Genomic DNA, 20,520 nt, shown 5'->3' on the forward strand with positions numbered 1-20,520 from the left:
CAATTCAAAGGGAGCTTGAAAGTCTTGGAAAAATTACCCAAATCTGAAGGAATTTGAATTTTCCAGGAGCCCAGCCAGCATCCTCTTGCTAAAAGGACCAGCAGTAAATATTGCTGGCAGAGATCCTGGGAAATAGCAAAAACTTATGCCCGAAGCCTTTACCTATCTGTCCTGGCCAGGTGACACCCAGAACATGCCAGATGCTGTATTCCCAGTTCAGGCAGACACCAAACCTTGTTCATTTTTTAGGATTAGGATCCAGGTGGGAAAAGAGGGAAATAGGAGAAAAAGCTTTTGACTGGGTAGAATGAGGTGCTCTGGTGAGGCACCTGGAGAGCTGTGTGCAGTTCTGGGCTCCACCTGGAAAGAGAAACATCGAGGGGCTGGAGCATGTCCAGGGGAGGGAATGGAGCTGGGGAAGGATGTGGAGCACCAGCAGCAGCTGAGGGAGCTGGGGGGTCTCAGGACCCATGGGTGGTTCATTGTAAATCCTCATCAGGCTGAGCAAAGGTCAGGGAGCATTTGTGCTTTTGTGGTACTCCAGCAACTCCAGCAACCAGCCAGCTGAATATAGAGTATAGACTCCAAAGGTGTGGGCCAACAAGCTCTTGAATTTTTACAGTGCACTTCCACAGGAGTGGTGGCTACAAGCCCTGAATTTTGTGCAGTTCACTTCAATGGGTCCTCAGCTCCCACAACAAACTCCTCAGAGGAGCTGGCTCACAAGCCACGGTGCCACTACTCCATCTCCCCACTCCCACAACCAACTTCCATGCAGAGCACAGGATTGAATATGAAAACCATGTTTTGCCCAGGCAAAGCAAGGGAGCAGCTGAGGGAGATTTAAACTCCAGAGGACCCTGAGAACTACAGACCTGTCGGTGTCACTTCAGTGCCCGGTAAAACTGTGGAGGAGGTTACTGTGGGAATGATGGAAAACCACCTGAAGGACAACGCAGTCATTGGTCAACCAGAACAGCCTCATGAGAGGAAGGTCCTGCTTCATCAAACCTGATTTCCTGTCATGACAAGGTGACCCACCACCCTGCTTGATCCAGGAAAGCCAGCTGATGGAATCTTTGTGGGTTTCAGTAAACCTTTCGATGCTGTCTCTCCCAGGATCCTTCTGGACAAAATGTCCAGCTCACAGCTGGATGAACACATCATGGGAGGGTGAGCAGCTGGCTCACGGGTCAGGCACAAAGGGTGACAATGGCTGAGGAGACATCAGACTGGGGACCTGTCACTAGTGGGGTTCCACAGGGCTCCATCCGCAGCTCTGTGCTCTTCAACATCTTCATAAATGACTTGGATCCAGGACTGGAAGGGATACTGAGCAAGTTCACAGATGATACAAATCTGGGAGGAGCTGTTGACCCCCTTGAAGGCAGGGAGGCCCTGCAGAGAGACCTCAACCAATTAGAGGACAGGGCAATCACCAGCCTATGGAGTTCAACAGGGGAAGGTGCTGGATTCTGCACCTGGGATGGGGCAAACTTGGCTGTCCGGACAGACTGGGGAACGAGAGGCTGGAAAGCAGTGCCTGGAAAGGGACCCAGGGGTCCTGGTCAGTGGCCAGTTGGACCTGAGCCAGCAGTGCCCTGGCAGCCAGGAGGGACATCCCTGCCCTGAGGGGCATCAGGCCCAGCACCGATGGCTGGGCAGGGAGCGGATTGCCCCACTCTGCTCTGGGGCAGCCTGACCTCAAGGGCTGCGGGCAGTTTTGGGCACCACAAGATAAAAAAGACATTAAGCCATTGGAGAGCATCCAAAGGAGGGCAACAAAGATGGTAAAGAGCCTTGAGGGGAAGCTGTGGGAGGAGCAGCTGAGGGCACTTGGTCTGGAGGAGGCTGAGGGGAGACTCATCACAGTTACAATTTCAATGTGAGGGGAAAAGGAGGGGCAGACACTGATCTCTTCTCTGTGAGCAGGGACAGGACCTGAGGGAATGGTCTGAAGCTGTGTCAGGGGAGGTTTAGATTGGCTATCAGGGAAAGGTTCTTCCCCAGAGGGTGCTGGGCACTGCCCAGGCTCCCCAGGTCACGGCCCCAAGGCTGCCAGAGATCCAGAAGTGTTTGGACAACACTCTCAGGGACAGGATGGGATTGTTGGGGTGTCTGTGAAGGGCCAGGAGTTGGACTCTCCCTGTGGGTCCCTTCCAACTCAGGACATTCTGTGGTTCTGTGAAATAAAGACAGAAAAGGGGGAAGGAGAGAAGAAGAGCAAAGAGTACCACCAGTCCTTAGATCCCACCTCGTTCCTGGAGCTCGGCTTGTGAGACAAAGAAAGTGAAAGTGAAAGAGAGGAAAAAGAGAACCAGGGGGCCCAATCCACTTCCTTTCGTCGTTAAACCTGGGCAGCCTCTTATGTAAATTAGATTTTTCGTGCTGTTTTGTTCATGAATGCGCAGCCAATCCTTTGAGTCCTCCTCGAGAGGGGGGACTGAGCGCGAGTCTCTCCACCAGCAGGGAGTGAGTTGGCTCAGCTCCACGGAACCTTCTCCTCTGATCACACTTCTCCTGTTGTGACAGTCACAATGTCTGAGACAAATCACGCCTGTGCCTGATCCTCCACAGGGGAGGACCTGGAGCAAAGGAGGCTCAGGGGGACCTTGTGGCTCTGCACAAGTCCCTGACAGGAGGGGGCAGCCGGGGGGGTCGGGCTCTGCTCGCAGGGAACAGGGACAGGAGGAGAGGGAACGGCCTCAGGCTGGGCCAGGGGAGGTTTAGTTTGGATATTGGGAAAAATTTCTTCCTGGAAAGGGTGGTCAGGCCCTGGCACAGCTGCCTAGGGCACAAGTGGAGTCACCATCCCTGGAAGTGCTCAGGGGATACGGTTTAGTGGTGGCTTTGTCAGTGTTGGGTTAACAATTGGTCTTAATGATCTTAGAGGGCTTCTCCAACCAAAATGATTCCATGACTCGGTGATTCTGGGCTGTGACCAGGATTACAGGTAGTGTAGAAAAATGGAAAGAGATTCACAAGCATGAATTTGGGCATGAGCAACCCCATTGATGAGTTGCTGGCCAGTAAGTACCCACGAGAGCTTGTGAAGGCTCCCTCCTGGGCTGAAACGATGGGGTGTTCCTCCAGATAACCTCCTGATGCAGCCCAAGGGTTGGATTAGTGCAGAATCATCTCAGAGCAGTGGCATGGACAGACTGGGACCAGTCATGGTGCCTTTGCCTGGTGTCACGTGCCAGACACTGTCCTCGAGTGTCCCCGTGACACCTCTGTCTGTGTAAGCCCACCACTGGTTTCATGGCAGGTTCCAAACTCAGTCTTCGTTTATAAAGAAACAGTAATTCTGAAGATAATGTTTCAGGTGTATCAGGAGCCATAAAGATCAGAAGATGGTCTAAACCTTTGTGTCTTGAGCCTCAAGCTGTGCCAGTGGAGGATCAGGTTGGACATCAGGAGGAATTTCTCCATGGGAAGGGTGATCAGGCACTGGAAGGGGCTGCCCAGGGAGGTTTGGAGTGCCCATCCCTGGCGGTGTCCAAGGAATGCCTGGATGTGGCACTCAGTGCTCCCTCCTGGCTGATAAGGTGGAGACCATTCACAGGTTGGAGTCAATGGTCTTGGGGGACTTTTCCAACCTGAATGATTCCAGGATTCTGTGGATGACTTCACAACTCAGCTCTTTGCCTGGATGATGCTGCGCATAAAACAGGAGAAGGATGATTGGTTTGGGTGTAAATTACCCTAGTGAAGAGGTGGACCTTGGGGAGAGTGGGTGGGTGACTCTGCTCACCCCCCTCCCAGCTGGGAATGCCTTCTTGGTGACATTTTGCATACAATTATTATTACCCATGTTAGCACACCATCATTATTATTATGATTGTTGTTGATCATCATCATCATCACTCTATTGGTGCTGGTGCATTTATCTACAGCAAGTCCAAACCTGTATTTCTGTTGTTTCAAAAATTCTTACTGTTCGTAAATTTGTGATTATGAAAGTCCTCATTGAGCAGGACCAGACTTGTGGTGCCCAACTGGTCGTGATCAGAAATTCAACCCAGCTGCTCCCAGCCCCTCTGAGGACCAGTTGGGACACAGGGGGATTATTTTCTGCCAAATTCCTATAATCTCCATGTGACACCAATAATTGTCATGGGCAAACACTTGGTGTTGGAAACATTCATTTAGTTTATTGCAAATTAAAATATATTTGGATGGTGAGAAATAAAGACAAGATTTAAACCACTTTTTCCCCAGGCTCAGTTTCACATCCCCTAATCTCTCTTTCCCTCCAGCCTGGGCAGTGCAGCGGGGATGGGGAATGGGGAATAGGGGATGTGGTCAGTCCATAAAAAAATCCTCTCTGCTGCTCCTTTTTCCTTGCATTTCTCCTGCTCCAGTGTGGGTGCTCCGTGAGATGGATGTGGTTTCTTCAGGACACAGCCACCTTCTCCTGTATTGCTCTGACACACCTTCGTCACCACAATCTGGACATTCACAAATGTAGATACAAAAATGCTGCTAGCGAGGATTTTCTTGCTATTTTCTAAGTCTGTGAGAAACTTTTCTCTCTCACAGAAGAGGTAGCAGAGTTATGTAAACAACCAAGCCACCTGCAACCTTGAAAAGTCTTGTTTATGGTATGGTAGAAAAATATTTTGACAATGGATCTTTTAGGATTTTAGCCAATCACCCCCAAGGGGTGGCTGATCCTTTGTCCAATTAGACTATGAAGAAAAAGTCTATAAAAAAGTTTGTAAAATAATTAAATAAATCAATCTTGCTGCACAATTCCTGCCTGCTGGATCTTCTCTCCTCCTCCTCCCTATGGCTGCAGGACACGGTGATATACCGTAGGGCCCAGGCCTGCGGTAATACGCAAATCTGGAGAGTTTTGACTCATTCTCTTGATTGGGGTGGAGGAGGGTAATGGGGGATCCATTGATGGTGGAGTCCTTGGACATGCTCAAGGAATGACTGCCTGTGGCACTCAGAGCTCTGGTCCAGCTGGTGACTGGTCACAGGTTGGACTGGATGGTCTTGAAGTCTTTATCAGCCTAAGTGATCCTGGGATTCTGTGATCCTGGTCATGGAGCAAGAGAGAGAGAGGACAGAACATGAAAGGGTCTTCCAGTCTGTTCCCAAGGAACAACAGGAAAATCAGTGACAAGAGTCTCTCAGGCAGTTTTGTAACATCTCAGAATCCCAGAATCCCAGCCTGGTTTGGGTTGGGAGGGACTTTAAAGCTCATCCTGTCCCACCCCCTGCCACGGGCAGGGACACCTTCCACTAGCCCAAGTTGCCCCAAGCCCATCCAAGCTGGCCAATCTTCATGGATAACACGACACTGAGCACCGTGTTTGGCCACACTGGTGACTGTCAGAGTGTTGGCTCTGGGCTGGGGAAGCTCTGCAGCTCTGGGAAGTTGGGATTTGGGCTGACATGGTCCTGGCTCACCAGGCAGAGGGAGAACGAGCCTGGCGACACAGATGCAGAGACACAGCTTCCAAAGCTGCTCCTCCCCACGTGGGGAGCAGCCAAACGTGTCCCCAGCATTTTGTGCCACTTTGGCAATTTATGGCTGGTGAAAGCAAAATTTTAACAGGTGATTTTGAAACTCTTCCCTTCCATGGAATAAGGAGTCCAACAGTGCAAATCATGGAATTTTTGAGGTTGGAAAAGCCCTCCAGGATCATTGAGTCCAACCTGTGGCCAACCCTCACCTCATCAACCTGATAAGTTTTACATAGAATATAATATATAATACATAATACAAAATATATAAAATTATCATATATAATATATTATATATTATATATTTCCATAATATATAAGCACCTTTGATATATGTATTTATACACTTGTGTACACACACATTCACACCTGTAGGTCCATGTGTTTGTACAGACTCTTTATCCTAATGTTACACCACAGAGCACTTAACAGTAGAGAATGTGATTTGTGTTATTTATGCTCCACAAATGCACACACTGCCAGGCACTCCTTCATTTCTCCCTGCAGCTATAATAACACAGAACATACAACAAAATCCCCAGGACAGCTTATATCTGCCATGTTCTGTGTGTTATGCAGAGTATTATTTGTATTTATTTTTAGTATTACACCCCACAGAGTCATGCTGTTGCCTCCTGTTGGGTACATGCTGCTACACTGGAATGTGATCTATCATTTTATATATATGTGTATAAAAACCCCAGCCTCACACAGCGTCCTTCTATGTACACATGTATATCTGTAGTCTGTGCAGGCTGACGTACCCCTTCTCAGAACCTCTGTGGAATAGAATACAAAATTATATTTTATATGTATATATATGCTTTATGTAATCTATAATACAAATTATATAATATATAAGAGCATAGTAATTATAAATTGTTATTATTTTTTATTATGTCATTATTGATCACTTTCATTTCAATGTATTATTTTATCACCATTAATTATATTATTAAATCATTATAATATTAGATGATATATTACATTTCGTTATTTATTTTACATATATTATATATAATATATAAAGCTCACTGAGTGTGTGCGTTCACCCCACTCTGACACACACCTGTCCTTGCCCATATTATAACACGTATTTGCATATGCAAATTTCCTATTTAAATATCCTCCCGCCCTCAGCGGTGCTGTCCCGCGGCCAGCCCGCGGTTCACACACACAGGAGCAGGGCGGTGCGGGTGCCTGTGGGCGATACCGGTGCCCCCGGTGCCCCCGGTGCCCCCCGTGCCCCCGGTGCCCCCCCCGCCCCTCCCCGCCCGTTTCCGCCCGCACCGGAAGCGCCGCCCCCGCTGTGCCGCTCGCGGCCGCCGGGCGGCGCCACTTCCCGGAAGCGGCGTGCCGGAAGCGGCGGCGGCGGGGGCGGGGCGGGCGGAAGTGACGCGCGGGGCCGCGGTGGGGCCGCCCCGCCATGTCCCGGAGCGCTGAGCAGCGGCCGCAGTTGTGAGTACGGGCGGGCCCGGGGGTTCGGCCGCGCAGGGACGCCCCGCCAGGTACGGTCCCGCCGCTCCCCGTCCTGCCGGGACCCGTGCGCGGAAACGGGAGGGCGGGGGCGGCGGCGGCGGCCCCGGCGGGACGGGCGGGGGGGCGGCGGGGAGGGCGTCGTCCTGTTCCTTCCCTTCCTTTCCGTTTCTTTCTTATCCCTTCCTTTCCCATCCCTTTCTTACTCATCCCTTTCTAGCCCTTCCTTTCCTTGTTCCTTCTCTTCCTTTCCATTCCCTTCCCTGCCCCTTCCCCTTCCACGCCTCACCTTTCCTTTCACCTTTTCCTTCCCTTTCTTCCCTTTCCTTCCTTCCCTTCCTTCCCTTCCTCCCTCCCTCCCTCCCTCCCTCCTTTCCTCTCCTGTTCCCTTTCCCATCCCAGGCGGTGCTGAGCAGGCTGGGGGCGGTTCCAGCCCCGCTCCACGTGCGGTGCCGTCTCCGGCTCGATGCCAGTTGTGTTTTGGCTGTGTTTTGGTTGTATTTTGGCTGTATTTTGGTTGTGTTTTGGTGTCAGGGGCTCTTGGTGTTCGTTGTCGCTGCGGCCACATCGCGGTGAGGGTGGGGTGTGCTGGAGGCAGCCGGGAAACGGGGAGTGGGGATATCAGAGGAATTGAACCTTTCACAGTCGTGGAATTATTTCCCTTGGAAAAACCCTTAAAAGTCACTGAGTGCAACCATTGCCCCAGCACTGCCGTGTTCGCCACTAACCCGTGCCACATCCACTCATTTTTTGAACACTTCCACAGATGGCTTCCACTCTGTCCTGGGAAGCCTTTGCCGGTGCTTGGCCACCCTTTCCATGAAGGAATTTTCCCTAAATCCACCCTGAGCCTCCCCTGGCCCAGCCTGAGGCCGTTCCCTCTTCTCCTGTCCCTGTTCCCTGGCAGCAGAGCCCGACCCCCCCGGCTGCCCCCTCCTGTCAGGGACTTGTGCAGAGCCACAAGGTCCCCCCTGAGCCTCCTTTGCTCCAGCCTGAGCCCCTTTCCCAGCTCCCTCAGCCGCTCCTGGGGCTCCAGACCCTTCCCCAGCCCTGTTCCCTTCCCCGGGCTCTCTGGGGCAGCTTTACCCATCAGGTCCCTCGTTAGGATCGCACCGCGCGGGCGTGGCTGTGCTGGGATCTCCCTCTGGGACGGTACCGGGAATTCTGCGGCTGCTGCCTCTCCGTGCCTCCAGCCCCGGTTTGCGCCGGGAGCTCAGCGGGCCCCGCGGCTCCAGCCGTGGTTTGGCTCCCGATGCCTTTCCTTGGCTCTCTGGAGTTCTCAGGGTGCTCTGCGTGCTCAGGGATGAGTTTTGGGTGATTTCTGATTCCCGGGGCTGCCGTGGTATCCCCGTTGGGTGATTTCTGACCCCCGTTGGGTGATTTCTGACCCCCGTTGGGTGGTTCTGGTCCCCGTTGGGTGTTTTTGATGGTCGCAGATTCCACCAGAGGTTTTGTGGCTGGAGGAGGATCCTGTCACGGATCAGGAGAGCTGTGGTTCAGAACAGAGCACAGCGAGCGTTTCCTGGCAGTTTGCACATCCACAGCTATCTGTACGGCAGGGAATATTCCACAGTGGATGAAAGAGTTCCCAGAAACAATTACTGTCAAACAGAAAGTGGTTTTTCTGCCGTTATTGAAAGCTTCTGGTTTAGGGTAAAACCTCAGGTCATTAGAGATGGCTTGAACTGAAATACTGGTCAGGATTCCTCCAAATTCAACATCAATTTCTTGATTTCCTTTAGATGATGGTAATGATAATAACAATGATCATTGTATATTATTTAGATTATATGTTACTATATATTTAGTATTGTCATTACTATTATTATTTTATTACAATTTTCAGATGATCCATAGAATGAATGCAGCTATATAAAATAAATATATCTCAACTACAATCAATTAATTTTACTTTGTTCCTGGGTGCACATTTCCAATTGACAAGAAGTTGTTACTTTGCCACTCCCTGGATCCAACTGAACCCATTAAAATAAATTCTGTTGCTTCTCTGGAGTGGCCCATAGTCCCTAGTGATTTCCTCACATTTGTAGGTGAAAGTTGTGCCTAAAGGAACAGTTGGGAGTGAAGGCAGATGGAAAAGTAGCTCATTTCTTCCGAGGGGGATTGTTCCTTCTGACGACTTTGCAGGGAAATTGAGCAGTCTGTCTCTTTGATCTCTGCTGATGCGGTTTTTAATGGCACAGTCAGGATTTCTGTGGGAATTGTGCTGGTGGTTGCACTGCATTTGGTGAATGAATTTATTTGGCAGAAAAAAGTATTCCTATTTTCTGAAAATATTCCAAGGGTGTTTTTGTTAATGGAAGCATAAAGGACAGAAGGTGAATGTTTAAATACTCGGTATTTTGTGGTTTGTGCTGCTCACTGAAAGTAATGAACAGTGAGAGAAGTTTAGACAGTAAAACTGCTGTGTCTGGTCAAGAAAACAGGAATTCTGGTGAACTGAAGGAAATGTAGATTATTCTTATTATTTTTCTGTCTTGAAATAAGTAAGTAAAGAAATAAATCTCCCAGTTTCTTTCTGTTCTCTCTGCTTTCCTACCTTCCTTAATGCCACATCCATAGGGAGGTGTTGGTGTTGCTGCACACAGACTGTTCACTGAAAGAAATCTCCTTTTTGGGTCCAAAAAATGTCATCTGGTTGACAGATCCCTCTATGAATGTCACAGAATTTTATTTGGTTGTTTTTATTGAATTTGGCCATTTCTCTGGTGATATTAAATAAGGTTTCTACCAGTCCACCATTTTTTAATTCTTCCATTAACTTATTTGTCTCAAGTTTTGTTCATGGATCTGCCTTAGGCCTTTCTAAAGTATTGTAACAACACAATTATTTCTGAGCACTCATATATGAGATTTGAGGAGGTTTATTCTTATGGAGTTGGGAAGTGAAGGAAGGTGAAGAGGAGAAAGAAAACTCTACTTCAGTAACGATGGGAGAAATTCCCAAGGACAACCTGGCAGGATACAGATTTCCTGTTGTCATTTTTTTTTAGGAAAAGAAATTAACCTGTTCTTTAACCAAATTAATCTCACACCCTAAAAAAGGGGATACTGAGGGAGTTTTTTTCATTCTGATTAAGAGATTCTTAAAGATTCATTAATTCAAAGAGCAGTGACCTGAAGACTGAAGTAAAACAACTTCTACCTCTCCTCTTCATCCCTCAAAAACGTATGGAGACAGTGCTTTATTTTATTCTGGTAACATGAAGCTTCCTCGTGGTTATTTCTTTGTATCACCCCGGAAAAGCTTTATGTGAAATTGCTGCAATGAAGCCTTTTTAACTCACAGTGCTGGAAACGTGCAGTGCTCCTTTCTCTCCTCAGTCGAAGATGTTTGAGTCAATTTGGGTGAATTCCACTTCTTGGTATCTCATTGGACTTTTCCTTCTCTCTTGCCTATCCTTTAGCTTTTTGTCATTCTCCCAATGTGTAAATACCTGATATTAGTTTCAAGTTAAAGAATGTTATTTCCCAGAAGATGATGATTTTGGGGTGTCTTGCACTTTTTCATGGAGATAAAAAGCTGCAGTTGCCTTCTGTAATCATGGAAAGCAGAATGATCTGAAGTTCAGGCAAATGAGATTTTTTACTGGTGCTTTTTTCCCCCAATCTACTTTAAAGTTCCTGTTTGTAGCACAGTCAAAACCAGTTTTTAAGTCTGTCAAGATGGAGGTGAATGGTGGTTCCAGGTGGGAACGAGGACGTGAGCGCTGGAAACTGGCAGAGAAAAATATTGATGCAAATATATCTTCAGCTCATCTCTCCCTGTTTTTCTTGCTTCCTTTCCCTGTGATCTGCTCCCCCTCCTCTTGCCCAAAAGTTAGAAGTGTTCCCTTGCTTTGACAGGTGGAGGAACGAGCCTCTTTGGAGGTTTCTTCTGCCCCTTGGTGCCAATTTGCAGCCGTAGTTAGTTGGGGCGCAGGTAAGTGCCTGTTTCTCTGTTCAGCAGCTCCACATTTGTGGGACTTGCTGAAAAATTCCTTCTGGATTTGCTTTTACTTCTTATATATAGAAGCAAAGTTGAGGCTGTAGACCATGGAGTTATTAAAGAAGTATTGAGAGATTCAAAGCACAGTCCAGGAGCTGCTGCTGTTCCTCATTTGCATTGTCAGTAGTGCTGGGAGGTTTAAAGTGCTCCAAAAGTCTTTTTTCTCTGCTTTAGTTATGTTCAAACACACAAATATTTCTACTTCCTCTTCATTTAAGCAAAACTGTTTTCTGTCAGACTGTTGCCTGTCAGTGCTAGTCCATCTCAACTCTCGTTTCTGATGCCAAAACATCCAACTCCCATTTTGCTCATAAGCCCTCCTGTGACAGCTTCCATTAGGAACCATGTGGTATAATGCCCATATTTTAATTTTCAGTACCTTAAAACCAAAAATACTGCAGAATTTCCTGCCCACTGCACTGATACCTCATGTAAAAATCTCCATTTTCATACCTTGTGCCCAGAAATGAGGCATTGTACCAAAACACTGGGGGTGGGAGTTAATTCCAAGGTCACAGCAAGGAGGGCTCTGTGTATCTGATGGCTTTGTGTGTTGGGCAGACAGTAGTGGGGTGTTTGTGTCAGCCCCCAGAGGATGTGACTCCCAGCAGGAACCGCCCAGCTTTGGGAGTGAAGAGCACTCCTGTGACTTCCCAGCAGGTGGGAGAAGCGAAGGCTGGCTGACCCCTGAGCAGCCACAGGGCTGGGACGCAGGACTGAGCGCTCGGGCCCTGCTCCAAGCTGAGTCAGAAGCCCAAAAAAGACAGAAAAAATGCCCATTTCAAAGCTACCTGACAGAAAGCAGAACACAGCCCTGATGTCATCGCGGTGGGACTGGGAACTGCTCCCATGTCCGTGGTCTCACAGCATTTACTGACACAGGAAGTCGATGGGATGGACGTGGTGCTCTTGGTGACTCCAGCTGGAGTTGGCAGCTCTGCTTTTTAATCGCTCTGGATCTGCTGTCACAACTTCCAGTGATTTGGTCTCTTCTTTCTCAGTGAGGGCAGCTTTGTTTGCCCACACGTGTCTCTGCAGTGCTTTGGGCAGTAGATTGTTCTGCTCAGAGTCCAGGAGTTCTTTGCAGAAGAGCCTGCATTGGGCAGACTCCCCTGGAGTGGGAGAGGTTCTTTGTCCTGCCATGGACTCGAAAAATCTTGGCATTTGGAGCAGTCACAACTAACTTGTGTTTTGACAAGATCTGTCTGTCTCTTGGTGAGTTCTTACCTTCACCTGCAAGAAATCTCTGTTTTCTCTCCAGATGTCCCTGGTGCTGTTTCCATGTGTTCCTCCTTGGTTTTGAAGCCTTTTCCTTCCTAGACTTAGACTTCTGTTCTCAAAAATGTTTATAACCCAGTATCGTTTGAGAGTTTTCCATCTCTTTGAGGATGAACCACCTCTGTGGTCTGTATCTGCCTCAAGAATGGCCAGGCAGGTGCCAGGGAGGCACAGGAGCCACCTCTTCCACAAAATAAACACATCCTGTTTCCAAATTCCTTTGTTGTGTCTGAAGTAGTTTCTGCTTCTCTCTTGCCATGCAGCTACTCTGCCCGTATTCTCCTGAAGCCTTCCTGAAATTCATAGTTCATAGCACTCAGGAGGGTTAGAAATAGTAACAGGGAGATGGGAAAGGGGAAAATAAGGCTTCTCTGGGAAATTGGGAGGTAGTGGTTTCATTTTCAGAATGAAAGGCCCTGTGAGGGGAAGAGGAGGGTAATGTGAGGTGTTTTCTGGGGTCTTTTAACTTACTTTTAATCTGAAAAAGATGTCATTTCTTGCTACTCTGGGGTGTAGAAGCTGGACACTATTTTCAGACAGTCTGAGATGGTCTGAAATGGAAACCTGGGTAGGTCAGTAGGAAGCTCCTGAAAATTAACTCAGGCATTTTCCAGGAGTTAATCTGCTTCAGCCCTGGGTGTAGAGTTCACTGATGCTCATGAATTAAAGTACCTGTGCTCGTTCACTTACACTGCCTTTCATTTTTCTCTCTTTTCCCTTTTCTTTGTTAAGCATTGCAGGCTGTATGTACCGAGTCGTTCAGACAACGGGACCAGATGGAAAAAACCTTCTGAAATTGCTTCCCATTTCTAAAACTTCTGGAAGCTTTGTGCCAGTAGTTCAGTCTCCAGCCATGCCAAATAATTCTAACGCAAATGTTTCTAGCCCAGTCCATCTTACTTTTAAGACACAGCTTGGCAATACTGCTGCGCCTTCATCTGTTAAGATACCTATTTTCCAGCCTCCTAATCCTGGAAAGATTATTCTTACGAGGACATTAGACAAGCAGGAGAGTGTTAGGACAGATTCTGAAAAGGAAAGCTCGATTCCAAGTGCAGCTGCCAACGGCCAGAGCAGCTGTGTGTCCGTGGATGGAGTGTCCTTGCAGAACGTGGCCATCACGAGCTCCTCTCACCAGAGCAGCACAACCTACATGGTGGTGAACACCAAACCCGTCCCAGTGACTGTCAGGTCTCCAGCACTGCCCTCTGGACACCACCTCCAGATTCCAGCTGATGCAGAAGTGAAATCTGTCCCAGCCTCTCTTTTGCCACCTTCAATACAGCAAAAAATCCTGGCAGCTGCAGCCACCAACGTGTCTGGAGGGGCTGACAGTACAAAAACGCCGACGGTGATTTACGTGTCACCCGTGAACACAGTGAAAACCTCCCAAGTCCTGCCCACGCACTTGCAGAGCTTTTGCCCCAAACCTGCCACGGAAGTTTCAAAGACACTGATAGTGACAGCTGCCCAAAAGGGATCTGGTTCTTCTCCCGAGCCAGTCCCATCCGAGGGGCAGCAGTGCCAGCAAACTCCCATGAAATGGATCGTGCAAGAAACTGCCCCGCTCTCAGCAGCTTGTCTCATCCCTGTAAAGTCTTCAAATAATGTCGCTTCCAAGATCCTGAAAACTTTGTCAGACACAAAGAATGTAGAAGTTAATCCTGCAAATATTTTGCCACTCTGTTCTAACGGTCCTGGTGGAAGCCAAACCAAAATCACACCTTTAAAAGATAATGCTCTGGTCATGTACAATGGGAAAGTCTATTTATTGACCAAAAGAGGCTCTGATGTTCTGTCAGCCCAGGCTGACAAACAAACATCTTCCTCTTCTGATGCTTCACTTAAAAAGGAGACACCCAAGCGAATTGGTTCTGCTGAAGTCAATAAAATAACCAGTAAAGTGGTCAATCTGGTGTTGTCAAAAAGCAAAGGAGTGGTGCTGTCTCAGAAAGACCCAAAACCGTGTACAGTCTCCAAAAATTCATCACCAGTTGGCTTAAGAAATGACTTAAAATCCACACCTGCAGCTCTGCTGACACCAAGTGCTAGTCAGCAGGATTCCAGTTTGCAGAGACAGAGTTTGCCCTTCACCAAGAGCGTTTCTTGCAGTGGAGCGACCCCAGTTGCAGCAGTAGGGGTGCAGGAAGGTGTGTGGCAAAGTGGCAAAGACCTGAGTCATTCCCCGAGGGCAGCAGGGCCTGTGTCACCTCAGGCTAAGCAGGAATGTGCTGTCAGAGAAGACTGGCCAAAGGTAATAAATCATAAACATGCCACCCCAGTGTCTGGTCAGTGGTTCTGTGGTCCTGGTTTTAGGTGGATAAAATGGCTCTTGATGAGTTCACACATTTTTGTAACCAGGTATCCTGGAAATGCAGCTCTAAGGTTGGTTCTAGTCAATAAATGGCCTATTTCCTAATAATTTTGCACTGTGCAAGTGAGAAATGCATAGAAAAGAAAGGGGCAGAGGTAAGGTAGCTTTTGATTTCCTCCTGAGATAAATGATGAGCAATAACTGAACTCCAGGGAGGCTGTTCATGGTTTGGGCTCTTGGATGTTGATGCCACACGCTCACAGCACAACCTTAGGGCTGTAGGGGTGATGTAGGGTAGAGAAAGTCAAGTTTGCATCTCACAAGAGGAGAGTAAGTTGGAAGAGCAGAGTTTGTCCTCCAGAGACAACTCTGGTGTAGCACTGTCGGCTCCAGACTCCACTTGCTCTGACAGCCACAGGCAGGAGCTGTGTTTCCTTCCTCCCCTGCCCTGGTGGGGAGGGATCCACCTCCTTCACTCCTGGCTCCACGTCAGGCAGAGGGAACTCTTGAGATCCTTAGTGGCTGCATTGACATATTCTTTTAAGATCATAATGTTGAAAATCTGTTAGAAGTTGTAGGCCTCCAATCCCACAAACTCCCCATGCAGGATTGGTGGTCACGTTTTTAGTAGCTCCAGAGGCCAGGATGAATTTGTTTCCAGAGAAAAAAAATAATTCTGAAACTTGTTTGTGTTGTCCAGGCAGAACAGAAATGTCAGCCAAGTGTATTTTTGCAAATTTTAGACATTTAATTATTGCAACAGACTGTAAGACTTAGCTTTTTTATTGTTCCTCACCTGAAAAATGGTTGAAATACCATTTATTTTCCTCAGTGCTGTGTGATGCCAAGTGTCAGCATTTGCATTTGCTTTAACCTTGGTGAGAAATAGCTCAGCAAATTTGGTGCTCTTGTCCCTAAATTTGCAAACCCCTGGATTGCAGAGTAAGGACACTGCCTGCTCTTCCCTCCTCTTTCTTTGCTATTTGAAGGGGTAGAACAGATGATTCTCTTGTTGCTTCTTTTATTTTTGTGGTTGCTGGTTGGCCTGGACATTTTCTGGATGTTCCACAATGTACTTGGAGTGTTAAATAACGAGTGTTAGACCTATGATAATTTGTGTATAATTTATCACAATTGGCTTATCTGTGTTAAATGTTACCTGTGTTAAATGTAGCTCTTGGAGAATGGCAGACAAAATAAATGTTCACCTGTCTTTCTAGTACCTATTTCTTGTATATTAATATATTTTATCTATTTATATGTAGAGAGAGAGAGTGAGAGAGTGATTGATGGCTCTCTCACTGCTTCTGTATTTCAGATCCAATGTCAAAAGATGGATTCACCGGGAAAGGTTATTCAAATCAAACACCAAGAGCACCCACACTGGAAACAATACTTGGAATTAAGGAAAAAATTTGGTCTCTTTAAGGAGGAGAGAGTTTACCTTACAAGAATACCGTTAAGGGCCGTCTGTGAGAATCCAGAAGAAAGGGTTTGTTCCAGTGAGAGCTTGGAAAGGAAAAATGGTTCTTGCAGTTCATCCTCATTGGATGTGGAACTAACGAATCATCATCAGGAATGTGTTAAAGAGGAAAAGGTATCTGGGATTTTTCAGTGCTAAACACACTCAGAAAGCAGTGTATGTTCAGTCAGTGCAGAGCTGGGGGTGTTTGGAGCCTCCCACCTCTGGATTCACCAGGAGAGTCAGGAGCTGTTGGGATCTCTGTGAGAACTTGTTTGAGATTTCTGTATGATTCGAGCACCATCTAGGAGTTTTTATCCTCATTTTTGGGTTCTAGAGGAAACTTGAACAACAAATTCTTTGGAGAAAACTGTCCCTGCTGGTGGTGATGGTCCTAGTTGGAATAGGGACCAGACCTTGGTATCCTGATTTATATTTAACCCTCTGCAGATGGTTGTGTTTGTCCAGCAGTGCAGGGGGTACAGGCAGAGGAATGGGTTTGTTAAAAGAAATTTACTTGTAGATCTGTCCAATCTTTAAAATTACAAATGTTGGTTTGAACTTTGTCATTGGTTGGGTACTTCTGGAAGGAAGAACTTTCATGTTAATGCATGGAAAGGATTTTATCCATCCAAGTATTTCTTTTCAGCCACATTTTCTTCTATGTGATTCTACTCAACTCAGTCAAAGACTTTCTCAGGTTTTACTAATTCAGTGCTAATAATTGGGCAGATCCATGGCTGCTGTTGACATTCACATTAGCTTTAACCCATCCATCCCAAGTGTCCAAGGCCAGGTTGGATGGAGCTTGGAGCAACCTGGTCTTGTGGGAGGTGTCCTTGCCCATGGCAGGGGGTGGAATGGAATGGGATTTAAGGTCCCTTCCAGCTCAAACCAGGATGTGATTCTATGATTCAAATAATAAAACATCTGGGAGGAATTGAATCTGATAGTGGACATTACTTCTCAGATTGATGTTTTTGGAAATGTAGACATGAAGAATTCTTCTACACTGAATTTTCCCATCAAATTAGAAAGGTTTTGTCTTGCAGTAGTGTTAACTTAAACAGCCACAGGCGATGATGGACATGCCCAGGAAAGGCAGACATGCAGTGTTGACTAAGGAGGGAATTCAGTGTTCTGGAATTGTTAACTGGGAATCTTTACTAGAAAAATATCAAATGCAGAAATATCTTTGTTCTTTTGCTGAAGGAAACTTCTTCCGGGCAGTAATTCTAAAAAGCTTGCAACAAATAACTCGTAATTTGTGCTTAGAGAACTTGGTGTTATAAAGTAGCTGATGCCCAGTTTAACAGAAGTGAATTTTGTCTGTTTCTGACTGTGCAGATAATTGTGGATCTGGAAGAGGATTTGACTAGGAAAAGGAAATCCTCACCGTTGTTGGACAGTGGCAAGAGAAGGAGAACCTCGATCAAATCAGCCACAAGTCTCAGTTTAGAGATCACCAGCTCAGGTTCCAGTGCACTTAACAGGAGTGTTTCACCTCCCCCAGCCTCACCAGAGCCAAGTGTTCCCACCAGCTCCGCTGGAGCATCCCGAGGGAGGGACTCAGAGCAGGACACGTTCCCCAGGTACAGTGACACTACCCAGCCAGGGATTTCAGTTTTAGTGACTTCTGAAGAGGATACTTCGGTTCTGGAAGGTTCTTTCCGAGATGATGCCTTCCCTGTGGCTCCCCCGGACCTGGATGAGACAATACGGGATGAAAAGATCAAGCGGCTGAAGCAGCTCCTGCGGGAGCGGGAGGCGGCGCTGGAGGAAATGCGTCGGGAAATGCAGCAGAGCTGAACCCCGCCCCGGGGATCCCAACCTCGTGCATCACCTCTTCAGTGACTTCAAGAGGAAATCCCTTGCTTAAATGAATATTTCTGGTAGATGGAAGAACTAGGTGAAGTTTAAGTATGTGTGTATTTAGAGAACTCTAGGTTTTTGTTAAATGCCAGAAATAAGAAACTTGGACCATCAAATTCTACTTCTGGGACACGATCCAAGAGCACAGACCAAGGGCATTTTTACCAGCACATTCCCCATATGATGAATAGAGGGGTTCTGTATTAGTCTTAGCAAATAAACTTTCCCCTTTGGAATTCCATGGCCTGGCTCTTAGAACCCGAATGCAAATTGCAAACCCCAGCTGTGGATACTTTTTTGTTTGTTTTCCTCATGTGCATGAGAATTTTGATGAATTCCTGAAAACTGTCAATTTTCAGAAAAGGTCAACAGTCAGTGGTTAATAAATGCTATTTAAAGGATCTGGGAATTAGACTTTAGGCAGTAACAATGCAGATATTTATACGAAACCTTTTGCAGATGTGAGGACAGAGGCAGGAGGAGCCCTGTGACAGTTTGGATTCATGGCTCTCCCTGTCATTATTGTGAGCCTTTATAAGGCCATGGCCAGCTGTGCAATGTGGAAATGTGGTTGTGGGGTTCTTTTGGAAGGGTGGGATGTATTTTTTTAAACAGAATTCTGTTAATAATAATTTCTTGAAGCTAAAAGACTTGTTTATCCCTGGGTGGTATCTTTAACAATCCTTAATGAGTGTCTTTTAATTTGTTGTTGTTTGAACATGTCTCTTGCCACCATCAGTTGATGGTACCTTAGTTTGCCTTGTAGGAGGGGATGTGCCCTCAGACTGTCTTTACATCCTAATTTTTGTAGAACTTTTTGTGTGTTTTCCCACCATGCTCTGTTGTATCTGTAGGGACACCTTTCCTTGCCCTCTGTTGTTCATGTCTCTGATCCTTGCAGGTTCCTTCTGCAGTTTTTCAGTTTCCCTTCCACCAATTAATAACTTTTTTTGCCAGCAGAGTTTGACATTGTTTTGTTCTTGTTTGTTGATGTTTATGTTAAACATCACCAGCCCCAGCAGAGCTCCGCTGGGGATTTGTGTTCATGGGAGGTTGTTTGTTACTGTCCTTATTTCTGGTTTTATTCTTATTTTGTTTCATTTTAATCAAATTTTCATCTGCAGAGTTTTCATTTATTATCCCATGGATGCCCAGTTTATCTGTAGGGTTTTGGTGGAGGATGGATGTTTCTTGGGGAGCTTTGACTGTCTCAGTCCCATATTCCTTAATTATGTAAGTTTTGACAGTGTGAAAAATTCCAGGGGATTGAAGAGGCAGGAGGGGTTTTTATAAGGTAAGAAAAAGGAAATTCCTGCTCTGAAAAGTCACATATTCAGAGAAGGGATTGGGGTGTAAAGGGACCTTAAAGCTCATCCCATTCCACTCCCTGCCAGGGGCAGGGCCACCTTCCACTATCCCAGGTTTCTCCAAGCCTTGTCCAACCTGGCCTTGGACACTGCCAGGGATGGGGAGAGCTTGGCCTAGACCAAGGTGATGGACCAGCTGCAGGTGGGTGAGGAGAGAAGGTGAATCATGGAAATAAACTCTGCAGTGACTGAGATTGCTCGGTAGGAGGGAAGTGTGGTGGAACAAGCAGGTCAGGGTGGTACTGTGGGTATCCATGGGCTCACCTTGTATGGAATGGGTGTTTTGTGACAGAATTGACCTTGGCCAGGTCCCAGACACCCACCCACCCAATCACTGCCCTCCTGCGGGATGGGGGAAAGTGGAAGGATGGCATCGCGGGTGGAGAACAAGGCAGTTTAACAGGTCAAGCAAAAGCTGCTTGCGCAAAAAGCAGAATCAGGATTTGGTCACCACGTCCTGGCAGTGCAGAAGATCGGCCCTTCCCGGGGTCTCTGTGTGCAGCGTTCGCTTGAAGACAAACACTGTGACCAGAAACGTCCCTCCATCCTCCTGCTGCCATAAAGCTTTTCTTTGCTGAGCATGGCCTCCTGTGCCATGGAATATCCCTTTGGTCAGTCTGGGAGGACTGTCCAGGCTGTGTCTGTTCCCAGCTTCCTGTCCATTCCCGACTTCCTGTCCATTCCCGACGTCCTGTCCATCCCAAGCCTGCTGGGGGGTGCACAGTGAGAGAAGGAGAAAACCTGGATGTTGTGGGAACTCTCCTCAAACCATGGGGGTGTGATCTGCAGTCTCCTCAAAATCCCAAACACAGCATGACATGGGGCTGCTTGAAGGACATTGACTCCATCCCACCTGAAAGGATGAGGTGGGAATCAGGAAGTAGATGGAGGCAACCTTGTGTCTGCTGCTGCAGTCACCTGGTGGATACTCTTCCAACAGGCTTTGCTCACTTACTGTCCTCTAACAAATGTCTTTCCTCTATTTTCCAATGATCTTCAAAAAAATAAGGAAGCCAAGTTCTCTTATCCTCTCATTGCACTGGAGGATTCCAGCACTGACATTCTACAATACACCATCTTCTTTCTCTCAGAACCTCTTTTACCCTAACAAAGTGGTCCATTTGCCTGGTTCTTTGTAGAGATGATAAAATACTCAAAATTGGGAGAAGAATCCTCACTGCAAAATTTTGAAGAAATGTGACCAGGATTTGGTGGAAGAAGGTGAATGGGCTATGTCCAATATAGTGATGGAAAACACCTGGTG

The 20,520-nt window shown here is 47.1% G+C and overlaps 1 protein-coding gene across 4 annotated transcripts; it reads left to right on the forward strand.

Moving 5' to 3' along the window:
* The first annotated feature begins 6,855 nt into the window (after positions 1-6,855).
* Positions 6,856-18,850, forward strand: LRIF1 (ligand dependent nuclear receptor interacting factor 1). Of its 4 annotated transcripts, none has more exons than XM_048328182.1 (5): positions 6,856-6,936; positions 10,822-10,897; positions 12,974-14,495; positions 15,874-16,152; positions 17,365-18,850. In XM_048328182.1, the coding sequence occupies exons 3-5, from the start codon at positions 12,987-12,989 to the stop codon at positions 17,824-17,826; spliced, it is 2,250 nt and encodes a 749-aa protein (XP_048184139.1). In that variant the 5' UTR covers positions 6,856-6,936; positions 10,822-10,897; positions 12,974-12,986; the 3' UTR covers positions 17,827-18,850. The 4 variants fall into 4 exon arrangements, with proteins under 4 accessions (XP_048184139.1, XP_048184138.1, XP_048184141.1 ...); XM_048328183.1 differs by having other exon boundaries at positions 6,900-6,986; XM_048328181.1 differs by lacking the exon at positions 10,822-10,897 and having other exon boundaries at positions 6,866-6,936.
* Positions 18,851-20,520: the final 1,670 nt, after the last annotated feature.

The sequence above is a fragment of the Corvus hawaiiensis genome, chromosome 24 (genome assembly GCF_020740725.1).
Source record: "Corvus hawaiiensis isolate bCorHaw1 chromosome 24, bCorHaw1.pri.cur, whole genome shotgun sequence".
In the NCBI taxonomy this organism is placed as follows: Eukaryota; Metazoa; Chordata; class Aves; order Passeriformes; family Corvidae; genus Corvus; species Corvus hawaiiensis.

Excerpts from the sequence above, each read along its gene's own strand:
- LRIF1 (XM_048328181.1), top strand. The coding sequence starts at position 6,905 with ATGTCCCGGAGCGCTGAGCAGCGGCCGCAGTT. Across the intron at positions 14,496-15,873 it reads TCAGAGAAGACTGGCCAAAG|ATCCAATGTCAAAAGATGGA; the intron begins GTAATAAATCAT and ends TCTGTATTTCAG. Across the intron at positions 16,153-17,364 it reads AATGTGTTAAAGAGGAAAAG|ATAATTGTGGATCTGGAAGA; the intron begins GTATCTGGGATT and ends CTGACTGTGCAG.